General features: G+C 45.6%; 1 protein-coding gene across 1 annotated transcript in view; it reads left to right on the top strand.

Annotated features, from left to right (window-relative positions):
- Positions 1–360: 360 nt before the first annotated feature.
- The window catches only part of IPMK (inositol polyphosphate multikinase), a gene marked incomplete at both ends in the record, with an annotated part of 31,913 nt that continues 11,900 nt past the window's right edge, over positions 361–20,373 (top strand). Inside the window, 3 exons of the mRNA XM_079535420.1 lie at positions 361–607; positions 4,620–4,705; positions 20,148–20,244. Of these exons, the coding sequence (XP_079391546.1) occupies positions 361–607; positions 4,620–4,705; positions 20,148–20,244 (430 nt within the window). The remainder of the gene's footprint in view (positions 608–4,619; positions 4,706–20,147; positions 20,245–20,373) is intronic.

The following is a 20,373-nucleotide window of genomic DNA, read 5'->3' as shown; positions in this document are numbered from 1 at the left end:
AAGCTTTGAGAGGCATCCTCGTCAGCAGCACGATCCAGAGAGGGCTTTGCGGCGCGTTTCTGCTCGGAGAGCCGTTGAGGCGGGGCTGCAGCACGGACCGCGGCCTTCCCCTCGCGGCGGCGACCCCTGGCGGCCCCCGGCGCTCCTCTGGGTGGAGGCGGAGCGGCGCGGGGCGGATCGGGGCGGCGCCGCCGCCAGTCGCTGCCTCAGCGCCGGGGTGGGCGGCACGGCTCGGCGCGGCCGGCGCGGAGCGGAGCGGGGCGATGGAGCCGCGGGCCCTCGCCGCTCGCGCCCCGACACGCGACGCCCGCTGAGTCCCGGCCGCCGCAACCCCGCGGCCGCTCGCCTCCCCCTCGGGAAATGGCCACGGAGCCCCCGCGGCCGGCGCCGCCCGCGGCCGGGCACCCCGAGGGCGGGTGCGGGCGCTGCGCGGGCGGCGGGCGCGGCGAGGCGGAGGAGGCCGCGGCCCAGCAGGCGGGAGGCGCCGCCCCGAGCCCCGCGGTGGCCGTGCTGCCGGCGGCGGCGGGGGGCCGGCGGCGGGGTCTGAACGGCTGCGTGCCGCTGTCGCACCAGGTGGCCGGGCACATGTACGGCAAAGATAAAGGCGGTGAGCGGGGCCGGGGGGCGGCGGGCCGTCGTTCTCCTCGCGTCGGTGCCCACCTGCGGCCGGGAGCGGCGCGGCATCTCGGGGTCGGTGCTGCGCGCGGTTACGTAACGGCGGCGGGGCGGTCGGGCCGCGGGGTGCCGGCGCTGCTGCCTCCGGTGGGGGGATCCGAGCGCGCCGGGCTGGTTCCCCGCTCTTCTGGTCGTTCTGCAGAGCTGGCGGGCTCCTGGCGGCCGTGGTTCGGCTCGCGTTGAGCTGATGCCTTAACAGGTGGAAGCGAGGGGAGACATGCTGCAGGCCTGCTAGATGTGAACGGCGGCCGCAGGCGGCCTCCGGGCCGGAGCGTGTCCAGAGTGGCTGAGCTGCTTCCAAGCGCTGCTCTGCGAACGTGTGTGTGAGTTCAGGTGAAAAGGGACGACTTGTGAGGTGCTTACCAAGTCGGTGCTGTGAGCAAACCCAGAGCAGCACAGTGGTACAGATGCTGTGATGATATAGTGTTTACTGAAGCATATTTCCACCGGCTCTTGATTTTCATTCTGATTTCAGAGGCGCTGGCCCTTCCGATAAAGGTTCTTTTCAGCAGAGGCAGCGGTCTATGCAGAGCCAGCATTGTCAAAGGGTGCTCTCACCCTTCCCAGACATCACGTCGGGTATAACTCCTGCCTTTGAGCCACTTTGGAGTGGAGTACGCGCTACGCGTCCATTCAGCTTCCAGGGTGACCTTTGAAAACAGCTGTAAGGGGAACACGCTGTTAGGCTGTCTCTGAACCCTGCCCGTAGAAGCTGAGCAGGCCAAGTGCTGAACTTTCCGGCCCTTTGCTGTCATTGGGTGGAATTGCAGCACTGATGGCACCGTGAGCTGGCCTTATCTGCAGCTTATGCTCAAGGCACATCCAGTAATTTGCACAGCTGGGTAATTCTCGTCCCCTGCCTCTTCTGCAATAGATGTCAAGGGGGTACAGAGGTTCCTGTACATCTGCTTCACTTATTGTATTCTGTAGTGTGGGGTGGGGTCGGGCAAAAAGGACTCACCTTAGGCACGTCACTTCTTATCACTGTTGTTGCCTGGGTGGTGCGGTAACTATACTGTGGACACAGCTCAAATGAATCAGATAAAGCCACAGCCTAAGAGCTGGGCTCACATTTCCTTGCAGGGGTACTACCCCCACTGATCTCACCTTAGGAACTTGAGTTTCATGTTTTAGTGAAGATCAAAGCTGCTCTGTGATATGCACAACCCTCTTATTTTTGTAACCGAATCTTCTCATTCTATGTCTTCACAGATGATGTTTGTAGGAGTACAGGCAGTCAAGATGCTAAAGATACAAGGTCATATATAATTCCACAGTGCTGCTCCCATAGTGTCTTTGTTATGAAGCTAGTGGCCAGATGTGTGGATATGTGTAGTTACTGATAGCACTGACAAAGAACATCACAGATGATCACAGAATGGCCTGGGTTGGAAGGGACCTCAAGGATCATGTGTGTCTAGTTTCCCTACCACACGCAGGGCCACAATGATCTGGGCCGTGATCTGTGCACTGGAATCTGTGATGATTGAAAGCCTGTGTAAGGAGACCAGTGTGTATTGTACCTTCTCCGTTACTTTTTTTTTTTGTCTTTTCCTGCAGTAGTTGCCCTTCCTATAGTTTTCTGTTCTGCTGTTTCCTACCCCATTAAAACTTCACCATTTTAAAAAATGAAAAATATAAAACCAGTACTCCTCTTCATTTGGATACCTCTGTTACTACAAAACATGGCAAATGTGCCTTGAAGGATGTACCCCTGTCAGTTGTCTTTGAACTGTTTGCTGGTTGAAACTCGGAGCCTTCCTTCTTTTGCCAAGCTTCTTCCTGTGTGTCACTGTTGTTCTCTGTGGTTGACTTCCCTGCTGTCCCCACATACAAACATATGGAGGACTTAAAGGTATCCACAGTGTTTATTTGTTGTTAGTTTGTTTGTTGAAGTACACCTTAAAAAGTCTCAGCCATCAGTTCTCTTCCTTTCTAATAACCTTTCCCTTTTCCATTTACTTTCTGTGGCTGTAACTGTCATTGCTGTGCAAAAGAAGAGCTCCAGCATCCTCCCAGCACCACATGTATCAGACTTTTGGGCATTAGGAGTGACTTGTGGCTGAACGCACTGTTCAATACTGCCTTCTCCAAAGAGAGCAAATCTTGTAGTACCTAAGCTACCGGGCTTTGGGCTGTGGCTTTATTCCATAGGCAGGAAGAAGGAGGCAGGAGCTGATGAGATAAGCTACCTTTTAGAGTGCATATGTGCAAAACAGGTGGAGCCACAACCGGTGTGCTTATGTTACCATGATCTGCAGGTGGTGGTATCTCTTGTTGTAGATCAGGAGAAGTTTTGAATTTTGAGGGGGGTGCTGAAAGATGAGTTTTTGATTTCCAGCATGTCTCTCTTGCAGATGCAGGGAAGGAGCTCTGTTCTTCTGTCAAGAAATGCAGAGTATGAGGGGACTTCAGCCAACATCATGTTACATTAATCTCTTGTCATCCACCTGGATCCAAAGCACAGTGTTCTGGTGGAAAGTGCTTAGACTAATTTGTCTTCAGAGTCTGAGTTTCTCTTTGCCAATAGGGCAGTGTAGGGGTTCTACTTCTAGAAACATTTGCCTGGTCTTTCTGCCTTGTCTTATCACTAGTGCTAATGTTTGAGGTGTGTTATAAAACCTTTTTTAGCACTGTGATTTTAAGTAACTCATTCAAAACATGTCATGTCATGCAGAAACTTTGTGCACTTTGCTAAGTGCTTTCTGGCACATGTGGAAGGGTGCAGGGTGAAGCTGTTGTGTCTTGAAGATGTGACAGTGTTGTATGGTTTCCAGAACTGAAAAAACAGTACAAAGCCCAGCTTTTGGCAAGCGACTTGAGTGTCATTCTACACAAATTCTTAAAACCACTCTGTTGGTTGGCTTAGCCAACTAATGAACAACTTCTGTATGTTGCGGTTGTTTTACAGTAAGTATCTGGGGCTCTGCAGATCTTGTTTTGTTTGCAAGACTGCACAACAGAGGCCATTCAGATATTACGTTTTCCAAAAGGTGAAAACAATTGCTGTTACAAGTGCAAACTGTTTTTGGGGGCATTAAGTGCCTGGCTTGTTGTGCTGCTTCTCAAATGGTAAGCTGGAGACGAAACTTATTTTGGATACAGTTGACGTATATTTATCTTCCTTTTAAACAAAATAAATTACTCTATGAAAAGCTATGGTTAAATCCAAGGAGGAAATTTCTATTCCAGAAGTGGATTTTCCTTTTCCCTTGTGCCTCGTGATGCTGAAACTTAGAATGTTTCATGGAGATGCAATTGCTTTTCTCCAGTGTTGTCCGTCTCTTCCAATACTGAGTTTCTCATGCAGCAGAGTGGCCAAGGCTGGCTGGGGAGGATGTTGTACTTCTTTGGGGTCGTGAAGAAAATGGTTGCCTGGCTGAGATGAAGCTCTCAATGTTGTGTTCTAAGTATGGGTGATAGAAACGGTAGTATCTAGCTAGTGTGAAGTGCTACAGGGATGTTACTTCCATTAAGGTAGAAGTGCTCTTTCAATGCTGCTTGTATAGAAATATGTCTGTGGGCCATGTAGTGTAAGCTTGTGAGAAATGTGTTAAACTTAGTACCAGCTCCTTTAACTTCTAAGTGTTGCTGGAAAAGGAACTTATCAGTTATTTAAAAAGGGAGTGTCTGTATAATCTTCCATAGTCAACTGAATGTTTTTTTTGGGTGGAACTGTTCATGTCAGTTCCCTGTTACTGTGTTGGCCTTGAGCAGAGTTAGATGCGGAAAGTCATCTGATGGCTAGAAAAAGAGGAATGCAAGCAAACCTCTGCTAAGGGTTTTGTGTGGAAGCTGCCAATTTCTTCTCTACTGTGCTGTTCTCTACTGAATACAGTACAACTGAACAAATAGGCTGTCTGTGATCTGCGTTTGCCATTTCTGAAAGAAATGAAAGCTCTCTCTCTTAAAACCTGTCCCTAAAGGAAGTGCTTCTCTTCTAGGTATACTGCAGCATCCAGATGGGACTGTTCTGAAGCAACTGCAGCCCCCACCTCGAGGTCCCAGAGAGCAGGAGTTCTACAACAAGGTGAGGGTCCACCTGGTTGAGGTGGATGTTATTCATGTTGAGTCTATTTTATTGCTGCTGTTGTAGAAGTGTAATCTGAATATCTGAATGGTACATCACTGACAGTCTTGTCACAGTGTCTACGCTGTCTAGAACTTTGTCCTTTCAATCTATATCCCTGTGCTTATTTGCTCATGGGACATCAGAGTTTTCATAATATCCGAGACTTGATTAAAAAGCCTCGTGTGATCTTCATCTGTGAATAAGGAGTGGTGTGTGGGATCCCATTGTTTTCTTTCTCATGTTGCTGACTGTCTTGGATTTGGTTGCATCTAAAATCTAGTCTTTTACCTGCCCATCCAGTCTGATTTTATTGCTTTAAGTATTGCCTGTTCACCGTGTTAAAACCCAGTTCCTTTAAAATGTCAATAAAAAGAGCAATTCTCCAACTGCTTCAACTTCAGTTTGTTGTATTTTCCTTGTGAACCAAGTCTGTTGCTCATCTCCAGTTGGCTTTATCAGTAACTTGGATAGCACACACCAGGAAAGCTGTTGCTGGTTATCTTACTTGCAGGTGAACTGTTTTTACGGTCTTGTTTCCTTACCAGCCATCTGCCCATTGCAGTTTATCATGTTTTTTTATTATTATCTTGATATGTCATCCCTTTTTACATGTACAAATAACTGCAGAAATCTTCATGCAAGATGAAAGAGGAGCCTTGAGACTCTCTTTTTGTTCTGTGTTTTTTTTTTTTTGTTGTTTGTTTTTTTTTTTTTTTTTGAAGGTTATTGATGTAAGCTACTGAAGATGTTATGTGTTTTGTGGAAATATCTCACATAAAACTGGCTGAGCTACATACTGTAAGCTAACGGTGTGTTTGCATAGTAGTGTTACTTGATAATTCCCAAGATAGGACTGTTAGACAAAACAGCAGCTCTTGAGTTAGTAAGGAGCTCAGCGGGAGCCAGTTAAACCTAGAAGTAAATATTTCTCTGAGGTTTCCTGGTGACTCTCATTTAGGTCAGGTTGAGAATCATACAATCCAGGTTGAATGGCAACTCTTGAGTAGAAGAAGAAAGCTTAAACAGATGCCTCTGAGTGCCAGGATGGTTACTAATCTGTGGAATCCTTAAGTACTATTGCTATCTAAAGCCAGAGAGCAAGAGCAGTAAGCTTGACCATGACTTAGATGTTAACCTCTCTCAGCACAAGCTTTGTTGCTTGCCTGTTGCTTAGATCAAGTGACAAGCTGTGAGCAAGACCCTTGACAAAAACTTGAAGTAAGGGTACCATTGTTACTAGAGCCTGTTGTAGGGGAAGGAATCGGGTCTTAATGCTACTGAGAGTTTCTCTTCTGGAGCCTTGCCGTGTCACTTCTGACACTGAATGTTTTTTGTTTGTGAGCCATCTGGAAAAGGGGCAATTCTTGAGGAATGATGGGGAGAGGAAAGGCTGTGTGCACGATTGCTTGTGCAAGGACTAGGATGCCGTTCTGTGGGAGAAGGGAAGGAGAGAAAATACTTATGTGCTGTATAGGTGAAAGTACAGGAGAAAGATCTTGGGGATTTCCAGCTCCTCAATGATTAATTGCTTTCATGTTTGCTCTCAGGCTAGAACCACATGGTGCCAAGTGTAGATACCTAAGCACTCCATATATTTCTAACGAGATGAGGATTACTCCAGGTTGTGGGTTTCAGTGTAAGGTATGCAGTCTTGCATTCAGCTTGTGTTGATACAATAGTTTATTGCTGCCGAGAGGGAAAGGCTTTTCCTCCTGTTCAGCCATTTATCTTACGCTGTGCTGGTGCTTTCCAGATGTGGATGAATACTTGTTGACTTGTTGGAAGTTTTCTGTCAGTTAAGCAGTTAAGAACAGCAGCAGGACTGCCCCATTTTGGTGACTTAGCTCACTGCACTTCTGGTCTGTGAGGAGACTTGATTACCCTGGGATAGGCTAATGAGCCTCCAGAGAATGGGGGAAGGAAAATTTTACCACTCTTTGAGACAAGGAGTTGTTTACAAGGCAGTCAGGTAGAGAATGTAATGAGAAGCAGTGCAGAAATGAAACAAGAGCGCTTCTAGATAAACTTACGTTGAGGTTATCTTCTGGAAGCAGGTGGAATAGAAATAGTGTCAAGTTGGAGGGCAAAATCTTTCTAGATTGTTTAAAGCCTGCTGGGGTGGGGGAGTTGATGTGTTCTGTGAGGGCAGAGCTGGAGTAGATCTGAAAGTTGTTCCTCAGGTCTTCTCTGCTGGAGCCTTCATTAGTTGTATCTATTGCACCATGAGGTGTGTGAACCAAAAGAGTCCCGGACTGTCACTTCACCAGGACTAGACGGCGAGTCTGTTGATAACATCACACCAGAAAGTTCCCTCTGACTGTATGCAGGTTAATCATGCTATCTTTTCACTTCAGCACCTATGGCTTCATAGGCGCATTTAACTATTTTCTCTGTATTGATGTGATCAGTTACCTGGGCCAGAAAGAAGCCCTTCTTCACTTGTAGGTAAAGCAAACCACCTCATCTGGAGCCATTGGGAACCGTTGCAGTTCATGTAGCAAGATGATGCTGCCTGCATCAGCAAAACACCAGGAGTTTGTTTCTGTTGGGCACATGAGGGATATTGTCTTCTGAGCACAGAGCGGAGTGCTAGCCGGTACAGCCCAACAGAATGAGCTCCCTGCAGTATTGTGTGCTTGAGCTATGGGAAACTTCAGCAAAACTCTGTGGTGCAGAATGCTAATAGTGATCTGAATCTATGATGCTTATGGCAGCCTGCTCAGAAGTGGATGGCATTGGAAGAATCTGTCTCTGTCAGAGTGGAAAACTGGAGAATCTCTAATAATCCCTACTCAGACTGCCATTAATTTATCCTTCTGTTTCCCTGATGTTTTCAGTTCGGCAGTTAAAAAAAAGGTGAGGGAGGAGGGAAAAAAAAAAAAAAAAAAAAAAAAAAAAAAAAAAAAGAGAGAGAGAGAGAAAAATGTAAATGTAAATACTGTTCTTCTTCCTTAGAAGGTTATTTGATCAAATATACCAAATTTTTCCTCTACTAGAGGAATACAGACATTCTCTACTGATGGGGAAATCACAGAATCGTAGAATGGTTATATTTGGAAGGGACCCTGAAAGGCCATCTGGTCCAACTCCCTGCAGTGAACAGGTACACCCACAGCTCCATCAGGAGCTCAGAGCCTCATCCAGCCTGATCCCTCTGCAGGGACACCACTTCTCTGGGCAGCCTGTATCAATGCTTTGCCACCCTTATAATAAAAAAAAAATGTAATTAATTCTGTGTTGTGAGGTAGGGGAAAAATAGACTATAACAAGTTTATCATCATGAGTTGCTCTTGTGATAAAATGAGAGTAAAAAGCTGTTTGTAGCTGTTGCTAATAATTTGATAAATATAGTAAGCTTAACTTATCATTGGAGCTTGATTTTCCAGTAGTAATGGCCACTTTGTATTGAATTCTGTAAATATCAATAATTATCAGATTAATAACATCTGTTTTTGCTCCTGCAAACTCCCTTCCTGTACCTGAAGGTGTGAACTTAGTATGCTGCATAGCCACTAAGTGTTTTAGCAAGTCTTCTAGTACCATTACCTGGTTAAAGAATTGATTGAATTTATTTTTTTTTAAGCCTTGAATAGCCACCAAATACTTTGTTTTCTGTAGACACGAGCAAGAAGTAATTGTAAGAGAGTGGTTGCAGTTTTTTTGAGGAGTGTCTGCACCGATGATGGGTTGTTTCCGTCTAATGTAGACTGCTTGCTGAGGAGGTGTAGGCAGAGGTGCTGCAAAGGACTGCTTTTAGAGGAGTTTTGGGAGGCTGCAGCACACAGATGTGGAGGCAGAAACACAGTGGTGCTTGAAAATTCGTCCTAATAGATGATGTAGTGGTGACCTGTTTCCAGGAAAGAAAGTGAATTGCTGCAAGGCACCGTGTGATTGTGCTGGCTGCCCACACGTGCGTACCTAGGAATCCATAAAAGCAGGCTACTTCTCAGTCTATTTCAGTATTTTAATTCAGCCTGCTTTATGCCAGTGCATGTGTACGTGCTGAAACAGTCTGATTTAATTCAGCAGTGTTAGCAGAGGGAAGGGAAGAAGCCTGTTGAACCTCTGACTGCATCCCTTCAGGCAGGTGAGTTGGGATCTGTGAACCAAGCATGCTTGGGAAAGGTCAACACAGTCTCTGGGTGAGGTGAAATCTTTGTGCTCTGCTCAGAACGCAGCTCTTGTTTCAAAGTGCCAGGCTGTACCCAAGAGCACTGTGTGCTAACATAACTATCCTCTACTATTTAAGAGCTATCATGTTCAGTAGAGGGTTTTTATTCATTTGTCACATCAAGAATGTAGCTCTGCAGAATCTGCTGTCCCGTTGGTGCCGTGAAGAGGGGGAGGAAGCTGGAATGTCGTGCTTTAAATAGGGCAGCTGCTTCTGTAGGCTCACAAGGATAGATCTTGGACAGCAAATATTTAAAGCTGAGGAAGAGAATTTACAGTTGTTGAAGCTAGCTTCCCAGCTACGCTTTCCTAGAAGCTCTGTGTTTAGCAGTATGAGATGGAGAGCTTCTCTTCTTGCATGCAACAGGACAAAGGAAGGTTGCTGGGCGATTTAAAGTGAGAGCTCCTTCAGTTCTGATTTCTGACATTGGCTTCATGTGGCCATAGACCTCTGTTACCATGTGTACCTGCTTTGAACGTGGTGTACTGAAGTTTTAAAGGTTGGTAACTGACTAGCTAATAAACAAGGGTTTTATAGTCAACGGATCAATAAATGTGCCCATAAACTTTTATTTGAAGTGCCCTTTTGCTCTCCTACAGTAACTGCATGGTGCTTGGGGTTCAAGAAGTATACCTTCCTCCCCTTGTTCTGCTTTTTGAAAATTGTCCTATCTGATAAAGTTCTTGCAGCTTGGACAACTTCCAACAGTTAACATTCTTTTTCCTCTTTGCTAGCAGATGCATGTCAGAATTGTCATAGCTGGTGCTTGTGATGTTGCCACATCATGGCTCCATATAACATTACCTACATTACATATGTTTCCAAGGCTGTGGTAAGGCAAGTCCTACCGTAATTCTCACATGCTCTTGTCCCAGAGGTCACGTCTGTGATTTTGGGGGATTGGAGTAAAAGGCAGACTGGGCTCTCCTTTTCCCAGCTCCAATCCGGTTGCCTCTTTACCTCTACCTGATTGACTGGGAACTGAGAGCTGATTGACCCCATGTAGAGTTGGAAAAAGGTAATTGCAGCGGTTATCCGGCCCTTCTGGAGAACAGATCTTCATCCCATTGCTAGTTCAAGACTCTGCTAACTGCTCTGGCAGTTGTCTGGAAGTTCAGAGTTCAAGCCCTGCTATCATATAATGTGAATGCAAGGAAGCATTTACCACTGTAGATAATAGAAATTGTTTTTCACTCTTGTTACATGTCTTGAAAACAAAGCCAGGATGTAAAAGACGCAAATAACTCCAACATGTAACAGAAGTTTATGTTAGAGTCGGGCGCTTGAAAGCTAGGAAGTCATGGTTTCATGGTTGCCTGCACAATTGTTATTGTGAACTTTTGTTGGGTGCATTATAGTGTAACTTTCAGTAGGGTGATGACCTGTCTTTGTGTGCTCTTTCCTCTACAGAACTTAGTAACTCATTTTTACAGCCTAGACACAAGGAAGAATTGATACTGTTTATGCAGCTTTTTTGTCTCCCTTGTAACTGTTAGTCTGAGTTTGTGAGCAGAGGATAACGCTTGAGTGTTAGAGAATTAGCGAGTGCCTGAATATTCCTCATGCTCTTGTGGTTACAGAGAAGGAGAAGCAGGAATTTTGCCCGTTCGGACCACCATCAATAATCTTATCCTTATTTAATTCTCAATAACCTGATAGAGCTCTTCATTGCAGCTTGATGCTTTTTTTTTTTTTTTTTTTTTTTTTTTTTTTTTTTTTCATTGCCTAATTTTAATTAGCATTCACGCAGCTTCAGGCAGTGCAGAAGACTTCTAGCAACTTCCCTCCCCCTCCATGGCATAAAGTCAAGCCAGCAGCCTGAAAGATGTGTTTTGGCCTGGAAGCTTTTGCACGGAGTTGCAAGAACTGACTCATAATGCTCAGCCTTCTTCCAGCCTATCTAGCACAAATCACGATAAGGCAGCCTGTGTTCTGTAAACTGTTCTCTGCTAGTGACAGAAGATGACGGGGATCGGGAGGGAAACTATGCCTTGCTTCAGGATGAATTACCCTGTTTTGTAAACTCAGCTAACTGGTTTTATAGTCTTGATTCAGATGATAACTCTTGACTGAAAAAGGAGTGGGTGATGGCTGTAGTGCAGCTATTGTGTACTAAAATATCCTTATCCTGTGATCGAGTCTCCAGCTAAGGTTCTGGTTGCAAGTTCTGTATGGACAAAGCTTCAAGAAATAGCATGCACAGTTCTCTTAATGTTGCATTTGAGCAACACAGTGCCTTGCTCAAACCTTTCATTATTGCATTTAGAGCTGAAGCTCAGTATCCTGAGCTGTTATCCTTGGCCTCATTTGGGTCTTCTGTGTCTTTTGAAGAGGTGATTTGTAATACTGGAGTATTACAAATTAGCTACTTGCAAATATAGTGGACGTGTTCTGATACACTTCCTTTCTGCCTTTGGCATCATCTCCAGCTGTGAAGCTGTCCAGGAGGCATTCTGTTTTGTTGGGGATATAAGCAAATTTAGGTTTCCCAGCCAGTGTGTGAAACTGACCTGACTGTGTCCATCTCTTCTGCACTCGAAACCATGAGCCTAGGCAGAGGCATTGTAGTAAGAGGAAGGACATGCAGTACTCTTGACCTAATGTGAAGGAAATGACTTTTTGACCAAATTATGAACTACTTGCCACTTGTATTTGTTTGTTTTCTAAATAACAACAAATAAAGGAGAACAAAGGATGAGCACAGAGAGTCTGCTGAGTTCCTCCCACTATCTTATGAGCTCTCAGATTTTTTTGTATTTCAGATCACTCATAGCCTCCTATACTAGGACAGTAAGAATTACTAAGTGTGACAAACTTTTGTGAGTCTTGGACCCTGAAGCAAAAACAAGTCCGGGAGGGACATGCTCTGCAGTAGAAAAAGAACCCAGGAGAGTCTGCTGAGCATCTGTTCTTTGTACTCCTTGTACATTGTGTGTCACGCAATAATCTACAATTCCCTTTAATAAATCTAAGAAAGACTCATAACGGGAGACAGTAAGAGGCCATTATTGCAATTTGATGCTAGCAAGGCACTACTGGGTGGAGTTAGTAACAGACCAAGTAGTCTGCAGTCCATGCAGCGTGAGCAAGCAGGAAAATAAGTCCTGTTCTCTCATCAACTTGATTTTAAGGGAGATTTCTGCAGAGAGTAGATAATGCTGGAAATGAAGCAACAAAGTATGGTTTTAATGTGCATATCCACAGGATATTAAATTGGGTTAAGTTGCAGTATGATGTTCTTGCTGTGCTAGAGGGCTGTGCAAGCAGGAACTTTTTCAGACTTAATGAAATATTTCAGAGAAGTTTCAATTCATTTATGATGAATCACAGAATCACAGAATTGTAGGGGTTGGAAGGGATCTCCAGAGATCATCGAGTCCAACCCCCCTGCCAAAGCAGGTTCCCTACAGCAGGTCGCACAGGTAGGCATCCAGGCAGGTCTTGAACATCTCCAGAGAAGGAGACTCCACCACCTCCCTGGGCAGCCTGTTCCAGTGCTCCGTCACCCTCACTGTAAAGAAGTTCTTGCGCATGTTTGTGCGGAACTTCCTATGCTGCAGTTTCCAGCCGTTTCCCCTTGTCCTGTCTCCACTCACCACTGAAAACAGTCTGGCCTCGCCATTCTGCCTCCCACACCTTAGATATTTATAGACCTGGATCAGGTCCCCTCTTAGTCTTCTCTTCTCGAGGCTGAACAGACCCAGTTCACTCAGCCTTTCCTCATAGGAGAGATGCTCCAGGCCCTTCACCATCTTCGTGGCCCTCCGCTGGACTCTTTCCAAGAGATCCTTGTCTTTTTTGTACTGGGGAGCCCAGAACTGGACGCAGTACTCCAGATGAGGCCTCACCAGGGCAGAGTAGAGGGGGAGGATCACCTCCCTCGACATGAACAGAGCCCTTCTTCTTGAAGACAGAGCAAAGTGAATTACTTGGCTTACCATGTACCTGGATTTTGTTTTCCCTCTGCCTTACTGTAACAGACTATGCTGGAAGGCTTGCTGGGGTTTTTAAATGCTGTTATTACTGGGTTTTTTTGGTTTTATATCCCCCTTCCTGTTGTGTTCTGTCCCAGGTGCAGCGCTGCTTCTTTCCTTTCTTGCCAGTGGTGAGCAGGGGTTTGTTTGGAGGCTGGGGAAGCAGCTGATGAGCTCATCCAGCAGATGAGTGAAAGGAGCACGTGGGCTGGTTCTGTAACTTCCAGTTTCGCATAGGGCAGAAGTGTGTGGGACTCCAAATGCTGCTATAGGGATGGGATGAAAATGATTCTGGGGTTGTGGCAGCCCAGGCCTGATTTGGTTATACTGTGAAGCTTCACCTTCAGGGCAGTGCTACTGTAAGCTCTTTGCAAGGGCTGCCTCTTGCAGTGTTAGAGAAATCCAACTTACGACTGTCGGGACTTGTCTTCCCTTTCTGTCTCTTTGAAATGCAAAATTAAATTTTGCCTATGTAACTGCTCCGGGGTTCCTCCCACCCCTAGTTATCTGTCACTGCCTAGCGTGGCTGTTCAGCTATGATCAGACTGCTTTTCAGAAACAAAGGGTGATGCTTGGTAGTGTTCACAGAAAGCAGGGCAGTGATGCTGGCTTTTTTTCTTTTTAGTCCTGTTCTATCATTTTACTTTTGTTTCAGTACTCCCAGTGATAAACTCATTAAGTAGTTGGATTTACTCCAACAAAAATCTTGGAGCAAAGCCTCTCGCTACCATCATTTCAGCTTGGTTTTGCACCTAGCAGCATTTAGATGCCTCAAGGTCTTGGTTTCTCACCAGGTCGGTATCTTCCCTTAATACACAAAGCAGTAATCATGTTGTGCTGCTTCATGTGTTGCAGTAACAGAGCTGTAATAGCTGTAAAGATAGATGAGAAACTGCTTGTACCAGCCTCCTTCAAAGGAAGTCTGAATTAGCTGAGGGACTGACTGGCCTTAAGATTTGCTGGATTTCTCTGGCTGCTGGTGGCTTGAGTAACTCCAGAACAGCATCACTGCAGTGCTGTTGAGCAAATAGTAAATGTTGAGTAGGACTGTAGAATCATAGAATGGTTTGGGTTGGAAGGGACCTTTAAGATCGTGTAGTTCCAACCCCCTGCTATAGGCAGGGACACCTCCCTCTAGACCAGGTTGCTCACGCTCCATCCAGCCTGGCCTTGAGTGCTTCCAGGAAGAGGGCATTCCCAGCCTCATGGGCAGCCTGTTCCAGTGTCTCACCACCCTCACATAAAGGATTTCTTCCTAATGTCTAGTCTAAATCTACTCTCTTCCAGATTAAAACCATTTCCCTTCATCCTGTTGCTACATGCCCTTGTAAAAAGTCCCTCCCCAGAGGGAGAAGTATTTAGTGTGTTAGATTTGAAACTTCCTTATCAGATTATCAGCTAGGCAATGTTTGTTGTTGTTGTTTTTTAATTTCAGCTTCTGGTGGGGAGTGCCAAGTGTGAATTCTGTTCCAGTCTCTGTTGTATATGAACTGGTTTTGGAGTAGTGAACTTCATATCCATTTTGCTACGTATTTTTGAACTATATTCAATGTGAGAGTCTCTTGACCTACTTAGAAAGCTTACCAGATGTTCATGATGTTAATGCAAATACTACCATCTCTACTTTTCTGTATATCTTCTTTAAGAGCGTGAAATACAGCCAAAAGCTGTGTTTCGTTACAGTGCTTGAGAAATTGAGTGCCATGTCCTGAAAGAAGAATTATCTCTGACTTCAGAGAGCTCTCTAGTTCATTGACTGCAACTCCTCCTCAAGAGACATTGAACTTAACATCTAGTTGTGTTAAGGAGTTTTGAACTTGAGAGGGCAGAGGGAAGCTCAGCTCTGTTGCAAGAGGTCTGTGAGGAAACACAACCTCTAATTTTGCAGTTCTCATTGCAAAGGTCCTGATGCCCACTGCCCAGTTCTGTGCTCAGTTGGTGGCTTGCAGCAGATGCAAAGAGTACAGGGGGGGTAAAGTAAATAATTTAATCTTGCTTTATTGTTAATCTTTTATTGCCTGGGAATCTTGTGGGTTGAAAGACAAGATGGAGGTTTGCTGTCTGGTGAAGAGGGAAGTAACCTTTCTTGCCTTGCCTCTGTAAGAAGTGCTCACTGGGAAGAAAAGGGGACCAGGCAGTCTGTCTACATCCAGTTCACCTCCCATGGGTTTGGAGCACCTTGTTGCATGTGGCATCCACTGCTGTTTGTCATGGCTCTGCTGTGGGGTTTGTTCAGCTTTGCCATTGAGTCTGACTGGTGCCTGTCAGCTTCTGCTGCCTGCTGAAGGTTTGAAGCTCTGCTGCAGCCTCAGAAACTGGTCAGGGTTTGCTTCATTTCTTGTGAAGATTATTCTGTACCCAAGGCTGCACATCTTGCTAGGGTCAGCCTAGTTTTGACTATGTAAAACATGTGGAGGTGGATAAAATATGACTAATTCTTTTTTGGCATTGCTAGAAAATGGCCAGCTTGACAAACATCACCAAATAAATATATTTTGGGGGAGATTTCAAAGCTCATTTTCATAGCCTTCATTTTGTGGAAGTTAAGGAGGCTGACTGCTGTCTGTAACTCTTTTCTTTTTTTCCTTGAATGTGAGGAGAAGAATATAATTGTTGTGGGTGTACACTGTTCTTATTTGCAAATTCATTTGCGTGGTCAGATTGTAGAAATTTAAATATGTCCTGGTTTGTTTTATGTCCTGATTTTCTTTCTTCAGGCATCTTCTGCGAATAATTATAATATAATGTATAGGACAGCCCTATTTTGAATAGTAAAATAAGCAACTCACTATAATAGCATGTAGCGTAACAGCATTTGTAAATGCTTTACTTTTGGTATTCTGGTATCAGAATTTTTGAACATAAACAGAGCTGGCTCAGATCCATTGGTAGTGAAGGAAAGAAATCCTGCAGACACAAGTCCAAGTGTGGTGCTGCTACTTTGAAGAAGTGGGAGCTTTGAGTTGTGAAGCCATGCAGTTAAGGATTGCTCAATTAACAGTTGCTGTTTCAACCTCGATTTTCTGGCCCTCGTGCTCGCCTGGTATAACTGGGTGATGCCGGAGTCCGAAGGGAAATGCTGTGTGCACTCAGGTAATTAAAGTTAGTGTTCTAATGCGTACACACAGGGAGACAGAATTAAGGCTGCACTATCATCTGTAAGTCTTACACTTGCTAATTTGAGCATGTGACTCCTTTTGCTCTGCTGTCTGGGAGCCCTCAAAAACTGCTTGTGAAGCTGAGCTGTGTGTGCACCCTGGGGCTCTGCAGGCAGCAGCACTGCTGCCTCTGGGACAGCTGGTGGCAGAGAGCAAGAAGAAAAGGTGCTGTGTCACACTGATGTGCCTGCTTTCACTTCATGGTTTCTGTTCAAGTGGCTTGAAAATAAATGCACGTTTAAAAATAAATCTTTTCTAAATCAACTCTTTTACGGTCTTCAGCAAACTGCGCTGAAACTGCGTTTCTGTCATGGTGGTGTCTTTCTGCCTGGGCACTTGGAGCCAGGTCTGTACAGCCAGAAGGCGTTTCCTGTTGGAATTTCAACATTGGTTCTGCCCTCCCTCAGCCAGTTGTGTGATTAGCAGTCTTTGCAAAACAGAAGAGCCGATGTCGTGCTGCTGTGTTAAGTAAGGAAGAGAACATTCGCGTTCTTCCAAGCAGCCCCTGTTTGCATTAAAAAGCAGATGAATCTGTTGGATCAGATTTACCAAAACAGAATGTACTTTGGATTAAAAGTTAAGGGATGGTGAATTTGCCTCGGAATTAAAACATTCTGAGTGGCTGGAAATTATGACTTCATGGTGTCTATTGGACTATTGAACACCATGGAACGTATCTGGGGCACGTTCTTGCTATGAGCTGGCTGCAGCAATTTGTAATGGTCATGTTGTGAGCCCTCCAAATGTCAGCATCCTGTTTACTTGCTTTTTAGCCCAGAGGCGATTACGTTTTATGTCTCCAGTTTGTGCTATTGAAAGAATGTAGCCTGTGTAGGAGGGATACCTACCCTGGCTGAGCTGACACTGAAGAGTTGTGCAGTTCTGGATCTGCTGGATGAAGATATTATGTGCAATAAAGCAACAAATAGCATATGTTTATCAGTGTATGCTCAAGAAACGGGCGTTCTTACGTTCAGAAAACAGCAGCTGCTTTTCTAGTAATGTTGGAGTATTGCTGATATAAACAAGTACAGTGGTTCACTTCTAAAGGTTGTCCTGGGGTGGGTGATAGCCTTTCTTCTCCAACAAGTTTCTCAGCTCTGCCAGCAGCAATACCTTCTGGGGTCTGGGATGCATGATTCTTTTCTTGTGTAGTCATAAATCCACTTACGTTTGTCATTCTGAATGACATGTGAATGTGCAGCTTGCTGCTGGGTTGGGTGCAGGGAGCAGAAATGCCCGTTGTTGCTGTCTGAGGCCCTTTCTCATCAGCAGAAGTTCTTTTCTCCTGCACAAGATCAGGTGTAATTCCTGAAAGGCCTGTTTTCCTTGCTTTTGCCCATGCTAAATGACTTGCTCTGATCTTTATTAGCTGAGTGCTTATTCCTGTTTGACATGTAAATATATTACGGGCTGAGATTGAGGTCTATATTAAGGTCAAATAAGTGCTTTGTGTATGTTATGTCAAACTTATAAAGAGAGTTTATTACTGCTTCCGGGGGCAAGATAACTTCTTGAGAGACTGAGGTTATGTACTTCATTCTGTTATGCCGAAGTGATGATACTGAAGGAATAATTACTGTTTTCCTTCTTTAAAAATGTTTGATATCAGTGTATTAAGGATGGTCTATTTAGAAGATAGCAGCTTTTTCCTCCGTTTGACCTTGACTTTGGGCAGTTAAACCCAGTTGTCTGGCAGTCTTTATCATATCCTACTGCTTGAAGTGCCCAGGAGCATACTGTTAGTTGTTTGTTCAGTCTTTAGTAACTGAACCCTGCTGTTGGGGAGAGAATTAAAAAGTAATTTGGAGCAGGAGTCTTTCCTCTTTCTTGTCCTGTTCTAAATCTATGTGCAGTTTCCCTGTCAGGACTGTGCCTTGGTGATATCTAAATTCACCTCGGAGAAGAGCATTAGTGCTGGGTGCAGTGCAATCCCCATCAGCTGGCTGAGCTGCTGCCACACTGAGCTCCTGCAGTGGGCAGAAGTGGGGCTTGCGATGTTGTCTGAAAATAAGCACGGCACGAAGTTGCTTTTGTGCTCTGTGCTGGGAGTCCTGACCCAGAAATGGGATCAGTGTGGCTGTTGTGAAAGGTGGTATTGGCTGGGGCTATGCCTCGCCATCTGTCTGGGGCTGTTCTCCTTCAACTCAATTGTTTTCTTCCTTTGCCTCTTCAAGATGGTAAGAGCGAGGTATGCTGTGGTCTCCCAGGGAGAGCACTGACTTCTGCTGGCAGCACCTGACACTTATCAAAGGTGTGTTGTGTCACTGAGGAGAAGCAGCAGTGCTGAGCTCAGAGGCAAGCAAAGTTTTCTGCCTTAATGTCCAGGAATATCAGCATACCAGCTTGTGTTAACCCACAGCCTGTGCGCTTGAGATAGCGGCTGTCAGAGGGTGTGGTGATAGTGTGCCCGTGCTCTGTGTCATAATGTGTGTGTTGGTGTGCTTTGGAGGTTCTGCCTGCTCTCTAGGTTCTCTGAGATGGGACTGACACCAGGAGGCAGTCACAGAATCACCAGGGTTGGAAAAGACCAACAAGATCATCCAGTGCAACCATCCACCCATCACTAAACCATATCCCTCAGCACAACATCCAGCCTTTTCTTGAACACCCCCAGGGTCGGAGACTCCACCATCTCCCTGGGCAGCCCATTCCAGTGCCTGACCACCCTTTCAGAAAAATAATATTTCCTAACATCCAGCTGAAATCTCCCCTGGTACAGCTTGAAGCCATTCCCTCTGGTTCTATCACCAGTTACATGAGAGAAGAGGCCAACCCCCAGTTCACTACAACCTCCCTTTAGGTAATTATGGAGAGCAGTGAGGTCTCCCCTGGGCCTCCAGTCCAAGCAATGGGTGCTGTTGGATGATTCAGTGTAAGTCAGTGCACGTGTGGTTGTGCCAGCCCGGTCACTGCGCGGTGCTGGTGGTATGGCAGCACCCCGAGTCGGGCTGGTCACTGGGCCAGCAGAGCCTGTAGGCATACTGAGTGCAGCACCTTGTGTTTGTAGCGTGGTGCTGGTTGGAGTTGGCCCTGCCTGAGGTTTCTGTGCTGAAAACTAAATTTAGCACTAACCTGCATTGCCTAATTTTAGCATATTGCTGCTGTGTGAGGCTCCGCCTGGAGTTATGCTGCAGCAGTGCTGGTGGCTGGGGCTGTGTGGGATAAAACAGTGACAGGAGCACAGCTCTGGGGCTTCCCCCCTCCTCCCCCCCGAAGTGTCAAAATGCAAACCCTTAGATTTCTAATATTGATATGTGCACTGCTTCTGTCACGCGGTATTCTCCCACCATGACTAACTTCTGGTTGTGAAGCAGTGAGCTGAGCCAATGCTGCAGCGCTCTGTTCAGGCGCTTGGTTTTGCATTGCTTCTGACTTTGCGGCATGTTCTAACCACACTTCCAGTGGTTAGAACTACCCTTCACCATTGAATGCTGAAGTGGGAGCAGAACTGGGGGCTGCTGTGTGCAACTGCTGCAGGGTGGGACGCCAGTCTGATAGCATCAGAGCAGAGGGAGCAGCACAGAGATGGCTCCTACGTGCCATAATAATATTGCAGCCTGCACTTGTATGGGTACAGATCTGTTCATCTGGAAACCACATTAGTCAGAACTGCTCTGGGCTATCTCCAGTATCTGTTACCTGACCTTCTGCGGGGTAAAAATAATGTCCAGGGAAGGAGTTTGAAACCCTCCAAACAACAGCATTGAGAGCTGGTGGAAGTAATTCTGTAACAGTGTCCAGAGCTGCATTTGAATGGTGACGAAACAGTTAGGCAGCTGCTAAGCCCACAGTGTTCTTGTTTTTCCTACAGTAATTGTAAACAAGTAAATAAGTAAAAAGTTAAGCAAATGAAAACAAGCACGTTGGAGTTTTTCTTAGAGTTGACGTATCTTTTCCACTTAAAAAACTGAAAGGATTCTGCTCGCTTATCTCAGACTGATAACTCTCATCTTGTTTGTTTTTTAAAGGCAAAAGAGAAACCCTAAAAGTTTGGAAAACAAAGGCTGTAAGAAATGGTAATTCTGGGACAACAGGAAGTATAAAATGAACGTTATAATCTCATTATCTGCCCCCCCTTCTCTAATTTATTTCAGGTTTATGACTCTGACTGTTGCGACAGCGTTCTTCTGGAGCTGCGGGAGTATCTGCCAAAATACTTCGGTGTCTGGTCACCACCTACTGCACCAAATGGTACTGTTCTAATTTTATCTGTTAATCTAAACCTCCTGGAAAAATCCTCTGGAGCCTGATTTTTGGCAGTTACAAGCTCTGTAGGCTTCTCTCCTTCCGACGCTGCGTTCCAGTTTGCAGTCCTCTGGC

Source organism: Tetrao urogallus, assembly GCF_951394365.1.
Source record: "Tetrao urogallus genome assembly, chromosome: 5".
NCBI classification, from domain to species: Eukaryota; Metazoa; Chordata; class Aves; order Galliformes; family Phasianidae; genus Tetrao; species Tetrao urogallus.
This window is presented reverse-complemented; position numbering and strand designations above follow the sequence as displayed.